General features: G+C 37.7%; 1 protein-coding gene across 2 annotated transcripts in view; it reads left to right on the top strand.

Annotated features, from left to right (window-relative positions):
• Positions 1 to 14469, top strand: part of MAST2 (microtubule associated serine/threonine kinase 2) — a 201301-nt gene that overhangs the window by 70304 nt on the left and 116528 nt on the right. For both annotated transcript variants that reach the window (XM_040627349.1, XM_040627348.1), the window contains exon 4: positions 6498 to 6529. In XM_040627349.1, the coding sequence (XP_040483283.1) occupies positions 6498 to 6529 (32 nt within the window). The remainder of the gene's footprint in view (positions 1 to 6497; positions 6530 to 14469) is intronic.

Genomic DNA, 14469 nt, shown 5'->3' with positions numbered 1-14469 from the left:
AGTTACTTCTTCCACTGAAGTCTTAAACGCCTCAAAGTTACCCTTGAGGGTTGGAATCAACTTCTTTCAAACTCGTGTTCATGTTGGTATTTTGACTGCCTCCCATGAATCACGAGTATTCTTTATGGCCTCTAGAATGGTGAATCCTTTCCTGAAGGTTTGCATTTACTTTGGACAGATCCATCAGAGGAATCACTACCTATGGCAGCTAAAACTGTACAGAATTTGTCTCTTAAATAATAATACTTGAAAGTCAAAATTACTCCTTGATCCATGGGCTACAGAATGGATGTTGTGTTAACAGGCACGAAAACATTAATCTTGTTGTCCATCTCCATCAGAGCTCTTGGGTGACCAGGTGCAATGTCAGTGAACAGTGATATTTTGAAGGGAGTCTTTATCTCTTTCTTTCTTTCTTTCTTTCTTTCTTTCTTTCTTTCTTTCATTTTATTTTATTTTATTTTATTTTATTTATTTGACAGAGACAACCAGTGAGAGAGGGAACACAAGCAGGGGGAGTGGGAGAGGAAGAAGCTGGCTCCTAGTGGAGAAGCCTGATGTGGGGCTCGATCCCAGAACGCCAGAATCGCCCTGAACTGAAGGCAGACGCTTAACGACTGCGCCACCCAGGCGCCCCAGGAGTCTTTTTTTTTCTGAGCGGGTCTCAACAGTGGGCTTAAGCTGTTCAGTAAACCATGCTATAAACAGATGTGCTGTCATCCAGGCTTTGTTGTTTGATTGATAGAGCACAGGCAGAGTAGATTTAGCATAATTCTTAAGGGCCCTAGGATTTTTAGAATGGTAAATGAGCATGGACTTCAACTTAATTCACCAGTTGCATTAGCCCCTAACAAGAGAGTCAGTCTGTCCTTTGAAACTTTAAAGCCAGGCATTGCCTTGACCTCTCTAGTTATGAAAGTCCCAGATGGAATCTTCTTCTAGAATGAAGCTGTTTCATTTATATTAAAAATCTGTTATTTAGTGTAGTCACCTTCATTAATTATCTTAGCTAGATCTTCTGGACAACGTACTGTGCTTCTACATCAGCTCTTGGTGCTTCACCTTCCATTTTTTATGTTAAGGAGATGGCTTCTTTCCCTACAGCTAATGAACCTACTTTTGTTAGCTTCATGTTTTTCTTCTTCAGCTTCCTCATGTTTCTTAGCGTTCATGGAAAGCAAGAGAGTTAGGGCCTTGCTCTGGATTAGGGAATGTTGTGGCTGGTTTGATCTTCTATCCAGGCCACTCAGACTTTCTCCATATCAGCAATAAAGGTGTTCTGCTTTTAGCATTCACGTGTTCACTGGAATAGCATTTTAAATTTCCTTCAAGACCTTTTTCTTTGCATTTACAACTTGTTTGGTGCAGAAGGCCTAGCTTTTGGCCTGTTTTGACTTTTGAAATGCCTTTCTGAGTAAGTTTAAATATTTCTAGCTTTTGATTTATGTATTTATTCATTTTAAAAGATTTTTATTTATTAATTGGAGAGAGAGACAGATAGCGAGAGGGAGCAGGAGCAGGGAGGAGAGGGAGAAGCAGGCTCCTCACCAGGCAGGGAGCCCGACGTGAGACTCAATCCCAGGACCCCGGGACCATGACCCGGGCCGAAGGTAGGCACCAAACTGACTGAGCCACCCAGGTGCCCCTAGCTTTTGATTTAAAGTGAGAGAATTGCAGCTCTTTCTTTCACTCGAACACATAGAGGCCATTGTGGGGTTATTTTTGGTCTAACTTCAATATTGTAAGGAGACCAGAGGAGACGGAGAGAGATGAGGAGAATGGCTAGTCAGTGGAGCAGTTAGAACACACACAACGTTTATCAGTTAAGTTTGTCATCTTATATGGGCACCCAGAACAATTATAATAGTAACATCAAAGATCACTGATCATAGATCACCATAGCAAATATAATAATAATGTAAAAGTTTGAAATTTTGTGAGAATTACCAAAATGTGACAGAAACGCATGAAGTGAGCAAATGCTGTTGGAAAAATGGTGCTGATAGACTTGATATAAGATTGTCACAAACCTTCAATATGTTAAAAAAAAAAGCAATATCTATGAAGAGCAATAAAGCTAATAAGTGCATTAAAACAAGGCATGCCTGTATTGTGAAATGTTAACAATCAAACAATCTGGGTTGTAGATATATAGATGTTTGCTGTACAGGTTTTAAAATTTTTCTGTTTTCTGTGTCTGTATATTTTCATACTATATTGGGAGGAAAATGGTGTTACTGGTGTTATGAAATACAACTCTTGGCAAATGTGTTTAAAAAATATATAATGGCAACAAGAAAATATAAGGTACTTAGAAATAAATCTAGCAAAAATATTTGTATAATCTTTATTTGAAAAATGATCAAACTTTATTAAAACATATTACAGAAGACCTTAATAAGTGGACAGGTGTACCATGTTCTTGTATAGTAGTTGTCTGTATTGTAAATATGTCAGTTATCCTCAGTTCAACTCTGGATCGAGTGCAGTGTCAAAGTTTTTATCTAGAAGTTGATTCTAAAATTTATATGGAAGAGCAAAGCCCAAGATTAGCTCTCATAATTTTCAAAAGTAATAACAATATGAATGGACTTGCCTTACAGGTATTAAGATTTATTGTCAAGCTATACCAGTTAAACAGTATGGTATTGGCACAGGGGCTGAAGTACAGTGGAAAAGAATATAGTCAAGAGAGACACCCTTGCATTTATGCAAACTTAATATTGCACTGAAATTGTACATCATTTAACAAATGACCTGGGATGATTGATCATATGTACAGAAAAAAATATAATAGAATTCCTATCTCCCTCCATATGTAAAAATAAGTTCCAGGTATATTAACAAACTTTTTGTGAAAAACCTACAAATCTTTTAGAAGAAAATATAAGCAAATATATTCATGTGTCTGTGTGTTAAAGTATTTCTTATGTATAAAAAATAATACAAGGAAAGATTGATGTTTGACTACATAAAAATTAAATCTTTTGAAGACTCTATTAAAAATAAAAGTAAAAAATAGACTGAGAAAACATTTTCAATGAATTTAACTTATAAGTAATTACTATCCAGAATATATCTTCTAATTCAATAAGAAAAAAAAAAGCAGAAAATCTAATAGAAAAATGGGCCAGGGTATAAATAGGCAGTTCACCATTGAGGAAACCCTAGTGGTTAATAAACATATGAAACCTTGCTTAACCTCACTAATAATCACAGGAAATACCAATTAAAACCATACTATGATTGGGGTTGCTTGGCTGGTTCAGTTGGTGGAGCATGTGACTATTGATCTCAAGGTTGTGGGTTTGAGCCCCCATGTTGGGTGTAGAGATTACTTAAAATCTTAAAAAAAATGAAAAATTGAAAACCGTACTATGATGAGAGCCAGTAGATTAGCAAAAATTAAAAGGTCTGGGGTGCCTGGGTGGCTCAGTCCATTAGGCATTCGACTCTTGGTTTCAGTTCAGGTCATGATCTCAGGTCATGGGATTGGCTCTGTGTTTGGCTCTGTGCTCAGTGTGGAGTCCGCTTGAGATTCTCCCTCTCCTTCCCCCACTGCCCCCCCACCCTCACGGGTGTGCACTCTTTCTCTCAAATGAATAAATATAATCTTTAAAAAAATCAGAAAGTCTGAAAATACCAAATATTGGAGAATATGTGTTCAGCAATTAATTTTTGGGCATCTACTATATGCCAATCACTGTTCTAAGTCATTCAGATGCATTAGTAAATAAAACATACTGAGATCCTTGCTCTCATGGAGCTTAGAGTCTAGTGGGGGGGAGGATAGAAAATAGGCAATAAACATAATAAGTAAATTACATAACATGTTAGTGATAAATGTATTGAAAATATATTGGTGATATATTAAAAAAAAGTTATAGCAGTATAAGAGGGTGATAGGGTGTAAAGGAAGTTGCAACATTATGTAGGGCTATCAGGGTAGTAGACTTCATGCTCAGGTGAAAATTGAGCCAAGATTTTTGAAGGCTGTTAGGGAGTTAGTCAAGGAAATATTTGGGGGGAGAGGAGCGTTATAAGTAGAATGCACAGATTAGCGTAAGACCTTCAGGTAGTAGAATGCCGGATGTGTTTGATGAATAATAGAGTCCAGTATGGCTGGATCAAAGTGTGCAAGGGAGAGAGGAGGTCAGAGAGATACTGGGAAGGGGTGGTGAGTCACCCTTTTAGGTCTTTATGTGGATTTTGATTTTCACTCGTGAGTGAATCAGGGAGCCATTCGAGGGTTTTGAGCAGGAGTGTTACGATCTAACTGACCTTTGAAAGGAACACTGTTACGTTGAGAATAGACTATAGAGGGTTAAGGGTAGAAGTAGGAATGGGGTACTGGGTAAGGGATGGTTGAGAAGCCAGGGAGACCATGGTGGCTTAGACTGCAATAGCAGAAGCCAAGAGGTTTTTCCCTAACTTCAACTCTTCAGGTGACAAAATTGAATTGAGACTCTTTAGACTTTTTATCACATTTATTGTGACTATTATATATTTTATTGCAGAAATTTAAGTGGATTTTGTGTGTTTTGTTGCTGCCCCAGTCTCTTTTGAAGGTGTTATATGATATATTGTTACATAATATAACATGTATGTGCTGTTACTTTAATACCCACCCCTCAATTCCAATATCTAAAACATGACTAAATCCAAGGTTTTTGTTTAAGAGATTGTACGTGTATGTACACTGTGGAGATATGTCTGAAAAATGGTTGTATTCTGGATGTATTTTAAAGCTGAAGCCATTAAGAATTCCTGATGGATGGTATGATTTCACTCATGTGGAATTTAAGAAAGCAGATGAACACATGGGAGGGGGAAAAAAGAGGAAGGGAAATAATGTGATAAGAGACTTAACGATGAGAACAAACTGAGGGTTGATGGAGGGATGTGGGTGGGAGATGGACTAAAAGGGTTTTGGGTATTAAGGAGGGCACTTGTTATGATGAACACTGGATGTTATATGTAAGTGATGAAATCACTGAATTCTACTCCTGAAACCAATATTGCACTGTATGTTAACTAACTAGAATTTAAATAAAAATTTTAAAAAAAACTTCAGGAGAGAAAAAGGGAAAAAATGATAGATTGTGACAAAACTCTTGATAATTATGAAACTTTAATGAAAAAAAACTATAAAAAAGAATTCCTGATGGATGGGATATGATGGATGTGAATAACTGATGAGTCCAGTTGTTTTGATCTAAACAACCAGAAGAATAGAAATACCATCATCTGTGGGGCACCTGGGTGGCTCAGTTGGTTAAGCGTCTGCCTTCAGCTCAGGTCATGATCTCAGGGTCCTGGGATCGAGCCCCCGCATTGGGCTCCCTGCTCAGCGGGAAGCCTGCTTCTCCTTCTCCCACTCCCCCTGCTTGTGTTCCCTCTCTTGCTGTGTGTGTGTGTCTCTCTGTCAAATAAATAAATAAAATCTTAAAAAAAAAAAGAAAGAAATACTATCATCTAAGATGGGAAAGGCCTGTGGTTGGAATCAATTTTGGTGGAAAGAGTGAGCTCAGTTTGGGACATGTGGGATTTAAGATGTTGAGTAGACAAATTGGTTATGAGTGTCAGGAGCTTGGGAGACAGCTCTGGGAAGCATTGGAGGGGAAGGTTAAATCTAAATGTATACTTCCAAGAGACTTTTTATAGTGTGCATGAAGAAACAAGTACAAGCTATTTATAGGAGCATTGTTTTGATGGAGAAGAAAAACATGCAAAGAAAATTAACTTTCTGTTTCCTGGAGAATGGATAAATAAATATTATAAATAAGTGACAAAATAAATTTATAAAGTGGACTAATGAATGAAAGTGAAAAATATCCACGTGAATTTCCCAGTTATAATGTTGAAGTCAGTAGATGAATACATACAATATTTTAAATAATTTAAAAACATGTGAAACAGTACTACTAATTATTTATGAATATATATGTAAGAAAACATAAAAAGACATATGGCAAAGATAAAATATTTGTACCAGTTAAGTGGGAAGTTGTGGGAGGTGGGACTTGATACATTTTGAAAGCAAGTCACAGAGGCCCAACTGTTCTCACACCAATGGTGTCTATAGTCATCCCTTCGTTATATTATTTTCTATACTTCTTTGTCTAAAATGTTTCCTAATTAAAGAAAAATTCCATGTCGTTCCTTTCATATCCCTGACTCAATGATAGGTGAATTCTTTACAGTTCATCAAGTTAATGGCTAGCCCAATGGGTATCTGGAATAATCTCCACTGGTGAGATGGTTCCATCTAGTGGGGAAAATGCTGCAAGTATTCTGTGAGATACTCCTTTTGGGAAGGAAGAGTAGAGAGGTGGTAGTTAACCTGACTGCTCTTTATTTCACTGAATTTAAAAGATAAGAGAAATATTTGGTTTTTGCCATTGTTAAGATAATGCTATAGGGCATTTAATGCAGACCTGTAAGATTTAGATGTGTTCTTATTTCTGTGTAACTTGTGTTTGTGCTTTGTTTTTCAGAAGGAGTTGAGCCTTCCAAGAAGAGGCAGCTTGTAAGTTGCTGATTATTATGATTATGATTATGAACACTACCTTAGGAATCCCTTCTGGGGGCCGTTGTCAGTATTATTTAGAGGAGTCCCGTTTATCCCCCTTCCTCCCCCCCCCCCCCCCCCCTATCTGGGCCAGGGAACCCGGTGGGCCAGCCAATTTCTCTTGCTAGGTCAGATCCTCCCCTTTCCACCATCCCTTCTCACCCCCGGTCATCTTCTCTGTCTCAGTTTTTGCCGAGCATTTGAGGAAAAGCTGCTACTTAAGTACCACCACAGTTTTTATACTTGTGTTTTGGGATTTACCAAGTGGTGTTTTTTTTTTTTGTTTTTTTTTAAACAGACTTAAGCTTTTTGGGAATGTTCAGGTTGAAACTCTGAGCATCTTTATCTGTTCCATAACATGGTACTAGGGAGAGGCCAACTTTTCTGACAGTTTGGGGGCAAGGGCAGCACCAAATTTGGATTCAGGGTAGGAGTAAGGCTTTCTTTCACCTGTTCATTCTATTCTGGCTTTAGGGCTAGGGAAATTGGTAAATAATCTTTGTCCCTGGACTTAAATTCTTTTATTTTCTTGGCCTGCTTTTTCTCTTAAGAATTCTTTTGGGGCAGTACTGCAAATTTGGCTAATCAGAATCATCAAAATGCTTATTAAAATTCTGAACAGATTCTGAACTTATTTGAGTCAGAATCTCCACGTTGAGGCCCAAGAAACCTGTATTTTTATGCACCTGCCTTTACACCCACCATGATTTTGCTAAGAAGCCAGATTTGGGAAACACTAAGGAAATGGCACTATGATAAAACAGTGGCTTCAAAACTTTTCCTTACAGAAGCATAGAAGTAGGAGGACACAACAGAATTCATATTTATTTATTAAGTGTACCTTATATACACATCTTATGCACTTTTTGTAAGTGTATGAAGTACAAGGTAATTCTGTTATTGCCGTTTCAGGATTTTGTTTTATAAAAATACTCTAGTAATTAGTTGTCCTCTGAGATTTTTGTAAAGCCCCTTTGGCTGTTTTGTGAAAGCTCATTGTAATTTGATAAAGAGACTCAAGTTATGAGTCAGAAAACCCCTGGGGTTCAGTCAGCTTTGTCACTTAATTAGCTTTGTAAATGTAGACAAATCACTTCATCTCCTTAAGTCTTAGTTGTCTTATCTGTAAAATGAGGATCATGACATCTGTTCTTCTCTTTTCTTACAGCTATTATAAGGATCACTTAATATATGTGATAGTGCTTCATTTCTTAAAATTTTCTAGGATGTATTAGTTTTAGAACTCTTGGAAACATATGGGGTTAAATTGGACACATTTTATTATTTAAGAGCCACATTTCTTTATTTAAACTTAGTTCTAGGGACACCTGAGTGGCTCAGTCAGTTAGGCATTCGACTTTTGATTTTGGCCCAGGTCATGATCTCAGGTTTCTGAGATAGAGCTTGCATTGGGCTCTGCACTCAGAGAGGAGTCTGCTTGAGATTCTCTCTTTCCCTCTCACCCTTCCCCCGCTTGTGCTCTTTCTCTCTTTCTCCCTCCCTCCCTCTCTCTCTCAAATAAGTAAATAAATCTTTTTTTAAAAATTAGTTTATGGGACACCTGGGTGGCTAAGTTGGTTAAGTGTCTGCCTTTAGCTCAGGTCATGATCCCAGGGTCCTGGGATCGAGTCCTACATTGGGCTCCCTGCTCAGCGGAGAGCCTGCTTCTCCCTCTGCTTGTCACCCCCCTGCTTGTGCTCTCTCTTTCTCTCTCTCTCTCTGACGAATAAATAAATAAAATCTTTTAAAAAAATTAGCTTAGTTCTAGCAGTGGATCTGAAATTTAGGTTCTCGAGTGCCCCAAGTCTTCTAAAAACTGGGCAAAGGTGCTACCAGAACTCTTAATGGAGTGATCTCTGCTAAGTTATGTATACATAACTGAAAAGGAGTGGCTTTTCAGCATCTTGTAAGATTTTAAGTAATCTCTACATCCAACGTGGGCCTCAAACTCACAATCGTGAGATCAAGAGTAACATGCTCTACTGACTGAGCTGGCCAGGCACCCCTGTACTTGGTCACTATTGTATTATTTCTGGCATTTTTTCTTTTGTTTCCTCTTACTTGGAAGTTCTCTGAGATTTGCTCTTTGCTTAAGATTAAGTGAAATGAATTAAGGCCTGAGGCAGGTAGCTTCTTCTAGGAGTGTGTGCCTCCAGTGAATGGAGTTTGCTGAGGAGAAGGAAGGGTATCCTGGGAAAATGACTGTTATATGAAATTGGAGGCATTTGGGGGTCATTTTAGTTTTAATCTTAGGAATACCTTGGTCCTTTTAGTGATATCTAAAGTTAGGCTTTCTGTAACTTCCTTAAAAAATTTAATTAGACTCAGAAATAAATACTTTTAATAAAGTAACTCACATTTAAACAATTGATCATTCAGTAAATGCACACTATTGTCTATTGTGTGTTGGGCACCGATCTAGGTTTTGAGGCTGTAAGATTCAATTAGACATAACCTTCTATTTTGAGGATTTGTCATTAAGTAAGCCAGAAGTACCTCAGAGCAAACAATTTTTTTTTTTTATCTTTAATATTGGAGGAGTAGAAAAGTTTTATTCTATAAGGAAGCTGGGAATCCTGGATACTAATCTAGGCTTTGCCACTAGTAAGTTATATGTCGACAGGAACTATCCTTTCTGGGACTGTATCGTCTCACTTACAAAACAAGAGATGGGCTTACCTCTTCTCTGCTTAGTTATCTTCCCAGATAATTGAGGTTCCATGGTACCTCTTTTGCGTAGAGCTGGGCAAGTCTTTGTAGGAAGTATGCAGTAGGAAGCAAAGTATGGCTTAGCATTTGCAGTAAAGAAGCCGGAAGGTATAAACAACACAACATAAGATGTTTGAGTAAGTTTAATTAATACTTAAAAGTTTGTGATAAGTGTGGAGAAACTGATGTTAATGAAACAAGTGACTTAGTCATTTGCTCCATTGTTTCTGGTCCTTGTAGACTAGTCTGAAAGTTTTTTTGTTTTGTTTTGTTTTGTTTTTTAAGATTTAATTACTTTGAGAGAGAGAGCGTGCACGAGCTGGGGGAGGAGCAGAGGGGGTGGGAGAGTGAAGGGGGAAAGAATCTCCAGCAGATTCTGCACTGAGTGTGCAAAGCTGAAGCCTGAGAAATCAGATGCAGGCTGATCTCATGACCTTGAGATCATGACCTGGAGATCATATCCTGAGCTGAAACCAAGAGTCAGACCCTTAACCGTTTAACTGACTGAGCCACGCAGGTGCCCCGTAGTTTGGAAGTTTTAAAAGTTATTATGATTGTCTTGGGACGCCTGGCTGACTCAGTCAGTAGTGTGCTTGATCTCGGGGTCGTGAGTTCAAGCCCCATGTTGGGTGTGGGGATTACTTAAAAAAAAAGTTACTGTAATTGTCTTCTCAGTCTTGGCTGGAAGGAGAAGGAGGTGTTGTACTTCTGTCCCTGTTTGTCTCTGTCCCAGAACGGCTCTTGCAAGAGCAGATGCTACCATATGCCTATTGCAGGTATAAAGCCTCATTTCCTTTGGCATATTCTCTCTAGTATATTTTATGGGTGCAAAGAAATTTGGGGGTCGCAGCTAGTTTGGTGTCTTCTTTCGGGAGAGAGCTTCATTTAATAAGCATAATTTTCAAAGTTGCTGAGCAATATAAAATAAATGAAGTAATTTTGGAGGCTATCAATTGTTATGCTTTTCTATATAAATATAATAGTTGCATTAAAATGGATAGAAACTAAAAAATGGATTTTTAGATGTGATATCTTGGCATTCTACAAAATACACACTCTTCCACTTACCAAGTAACCCCTCCAATGTCTCCAAATTGGGAAGTAAAGTATACCATAGAAATGAAGAGCTTGGATTTGAGAGTCAGGCAGACTTGGGCCTGAGTCTTGCTAATACTTTATTAGGTGTTTTCTTTGTAAAACGAGTTACTGTATTTCTCTTTGTCTTTTTGCTTCTATTTATTTGTTCATTTGTTTAAATTCATTCATCATATCATATCATAAGTTCTTTCATATCATAAGTTCTTATTATGTACAGGCACTATTCTAGATACGGGAGATGAAGTAGTGATTAAGCAAAGTTTCCACTCTTACAGAGCTGTATTCAAGAGAGACAGACACACAGAAAATACATCACGTGTGTTGTAGGGTATTGAGTGCTATGAAGAAAAAGCCAAATAAGAGATATGATGGTATACATTTTGTGGAGCAGGGGTTGAAATTTTAAATTGTGTTGTCTAGGAATATTTTCATTAAGGTGACATTTGAGCAGAGAACAGAAAGAGTCTTGAATGAGTGATATTGATATATATTGGGCAAGAACATTCCATGAAGAGGATACAGCATGTGCCAAGGTTCTGAGGTAGGAACATGCTTGGCATGTTGAAGGACAGCAAGGAGGCCAGGGTGGCTGTTGGGGAATGAACAGTGGTGTTGGCATTGGTGGGGGGGGGCATCAAAGAATATGAGGCAGAGACTGGGTTTTGTAGTACCTCGTAGGCTACAGAAAAGATTTTGTATTTTACACTCATTGAGACAGAAAATCAGTGGGTGGTTTTAAGCAGAGAAAGATGTGATCTGTCCTAGTTTTTTTGTTTTGTTTTGCTTTGTTTTTGTTTTTTTGGAAAAGCGCAGTTTTAGTGAGATATAATCCACATAGCATATAATTACCATTTAAAAGTATACAGTTCACTGGTTTTTAGTGTATTCACAAGATTTTACAGGAATTACCACTGTCTTATTTCAGAACATCTTCATCACCTGGAAAGAAAACCCCTACTTGCTAGCATTCATTCTCCATTCTGTACTCCCTGTAGTCCCTCGTAACTAACTAATTTACTTTCTGTCTTAATAGATTTGCCTATTCTTAACATTCCATTTAAGAGGCATTATATAATATGTGGCCTCTTGTGTCTGGCTTCTTTTGCTTAACATAATTTTTTAGAGATTCATCCATGCTTTAGTATATGTCATACTTCGTTCCTTTTCAAGGTTAAATAGTATTGCATTGTATGTATGTATCACATTTTGTTTATCCATTATCTGTTGATGAACATTTGAATTCTTCCACTTTTTGGCTATTGTGGATAATGCTGCTGTGAATGTGGGTGTACGAGTATCTGTTTGAGTCCCTGCTTTCAGTTATTTCAGGTAGATACCAGGAAGGGGAATTTCTGGATCATATGGTAATTCTGTGTGTAACTTTCTGAGGAACCACTATACTGCTTTCTATGGCAGCTGCACCATTTTACATTCCAACCAGCAATATATGAAGGTTCCAATTTCTCCACATCCTAGCCAACATTTGTTATTTTCCATTTTTAAAATAATAGTCATCTTCATATGTGTGAAGTGATATTTCATTGTGGCTTTAATTTGCATTTTCCTAATTACTAGTGATGTTGAGTATATTTTCATGTGCTTACTGGTCATTGGTAATCAGTGAAATCAATTTCTTTGCCCATTTTTGAATTGGGTTGTTTATTTTTATTATTTAGTTGTAGGAGTTCTTTATACATTCTGCATATTAAACTCTTTTTTAAAGAATATTTTATTTATTTATTTGTCCGAGAAAGAGAGCACAAGCAGGGGGAGCAGCAGGCAGAGGGAGAAGAAGGCTCCCTGTTGAGCAAGGAGCCTGATGCAGGACTTGATCCCTGGACCCTGGGATCATGACCTGAGCTGAAGGCAAATGCTCAACTGACTGAGCCACCCAGGCATCCTTGTTTTTGTTTTTTTTTTTTTTTAAGATTTTTTGAATATTAAACTCTTATCAGATAAATGATTTGCATATATTTTCTTCCATTCTTTGGGTTGCATTTGCATTTTCACTCCCTTGATAATGTCCTTGATACACAAAAGATGTTAATTTTCATGAAGTCCAGTTGATTTATTTTTTCTTTTGTTGCCTTTGCTTTTGATGTCATATCCAAGAAATCATTGCCAGATCCAGTATCAAAAAGGTATCCTCCAGGTATTTTCTTCTAAGAATTTTATGGTTTTAGGTCTCTGATCCATTTTGAGTGAATTTTTGTTTATGGTATAAGGTAAGTGTCTAACTTCATTCTTTTGCATATGAGTATCTAGTTTCCCCAGAATCATTTGTTAAAATGACTGTCTTTACCCCATTGGATGGTCTTGGCATCCGTGTCAAAAATATTTGACCATATATATGAACATTTATTTTGGGACTCTCTATTCCATTGGTCTGTCTGTCCTTTCACTAGTACCACACTGTTTTGATTACTGTATCTTTGTAGTAAGTTTTGAATTAGGAAGTTTGGTATCAAAGAACTAACTGTTCTTCAAGATTATTTTGGTTATTTAGGGTTTCTTGTGATTCCATATGAATGATAGATGAGTTTCTGTATTTCTGTAAAAATGTCATTGGGATTTTCATAGGGGTTGTATTGAATCTGTAGATCAATTTGGGTAATGTTATCAGATTGACTAATATTAAGTCTTCCAATGTTTGAACGTAGGATATTTTCCCATTTATTTAAGTCTTTAATTCCTTTCAGAACTGTTTCATAGTTTTCAGTGTACAGGTCTTTCACCTCCTTAGTTGAACTTATTCCTAAATTTTTATTCTTTGTGATATTATTATAAATGGACTTGTTTCTTAAATTCTTCTTTGGATTGTTCATTATTAGTGTATAGAAATGCAACTGATTTTTGTGTGTTGGTGTTATATCCTGCAATTTTGCTGAATTTGTTTTTCATTGTGGTTTTGATTTGCTTTTCTCTAATAACTAATGATGTAGAGTTTTCCTTTCTTTTTTTTTTAAGATTTTATTTATTTGAGAGAGAGACAGATAGCAACAGAGGTAGCGAGAGAGAGCAGAAGCAGGGAGGAGAGGGAGAAGCAGGCTCCCCACTGAGCAGGGAGCCCGATGCGGGGCTTGATCCCAGGACCCTGGGGTCATGACGTGAGGCAAAGTAGATGCTTAACTGACTGAGTCACCCGGTGCCCCTCATTTTTTTTTTTTTTTAAGATTTATTTATTTATTTGAGGGAGAGAGTGTGTACACGGGGAGAGGGGGGGAGAGGGAGGGACAGAGGAGAGGGAGAGAGAGAATTTCAAGCAGACTCCCTGCTCAGTGGGAAGCCCAATGCAGGGCTTGATCTCATGACCCTGAGGTCACGCCCTGAGCCAAAATCAAGACTTGGAAGCTTAACCAACTGAGCCACCCAGGTGCCCCTGTAGAGTATCTTTTCACGTACCTGTTGGCTATTTGCATATCTTGTTTGGAGAAATGTTTATTCAAGTCCTTTGCCCATTTTTTATTTGAGGTATTTGTCTTTTTATTGTTGAATTGTAAGAGTAATTTATATATTCTGTACACTAGGCCCTTATACATGATTTGCAAATATTTTCTTCCATTCTGTGAGTAGTTGTTTTACTTTCTTGATAGTGACCTCTGATGCGTAGAAGTTTGTAATTTTGATGAAGTCCAGTTTATGGGCTTTTTCTTTGGTTGTGCGTTTGGTATCATATTTAAGAAACCATTGCCTAATTCAAGGTCTTGTTTTTCTTAGGCCTTAATATATAAAGGTAAGTAAGTAATGACACAGAGAGACTAATGCTATTGAAAGAAAAATTTGTTACTTAAAATTTCCCCAACTGGAAGGGGCATGCCATGGCATGCAGACCTCATGAGGAAAGCACCAGGTTTGGTCAGGAGGCAGAAAGGAGCAAGAGGAAAGCCTAAGCCAGAGCCTATATTGGTGTTTGTACAGGAAAAGCAAGGCAGAGCAGGGTAACCAGCTTAGGACTGGCCACTTTGAATAACATCAGTGGGGTCTAGGCTATAGAGGTGGGTTTTAGTTGTCTGGTACTTGACCCTGAGTGATATAGGGCAGGGGAAATATTGGCTTGATGTGTGAGAGTTTGATAAAGGAAGTGGTTGGGA

This window comes from Ursus maritimus, unplaced genomic scaffold, assembly GCF_017311325.1.
Source record: "Ursus maritimus isolate PB19 unplaced genomic scaffold, ASM1731132v1 scaffold_12, whole genome shotgun sequence".
NCBI classification, from domain to species: Eukaryota; Metazoa; Chordata; class Mammalia; order Carnivora; family Ursidae; genus Ursus; species Ursus maritimus.
This window is presented reverse-complemented; position numbering and strand designations above follow the sequence as displayed.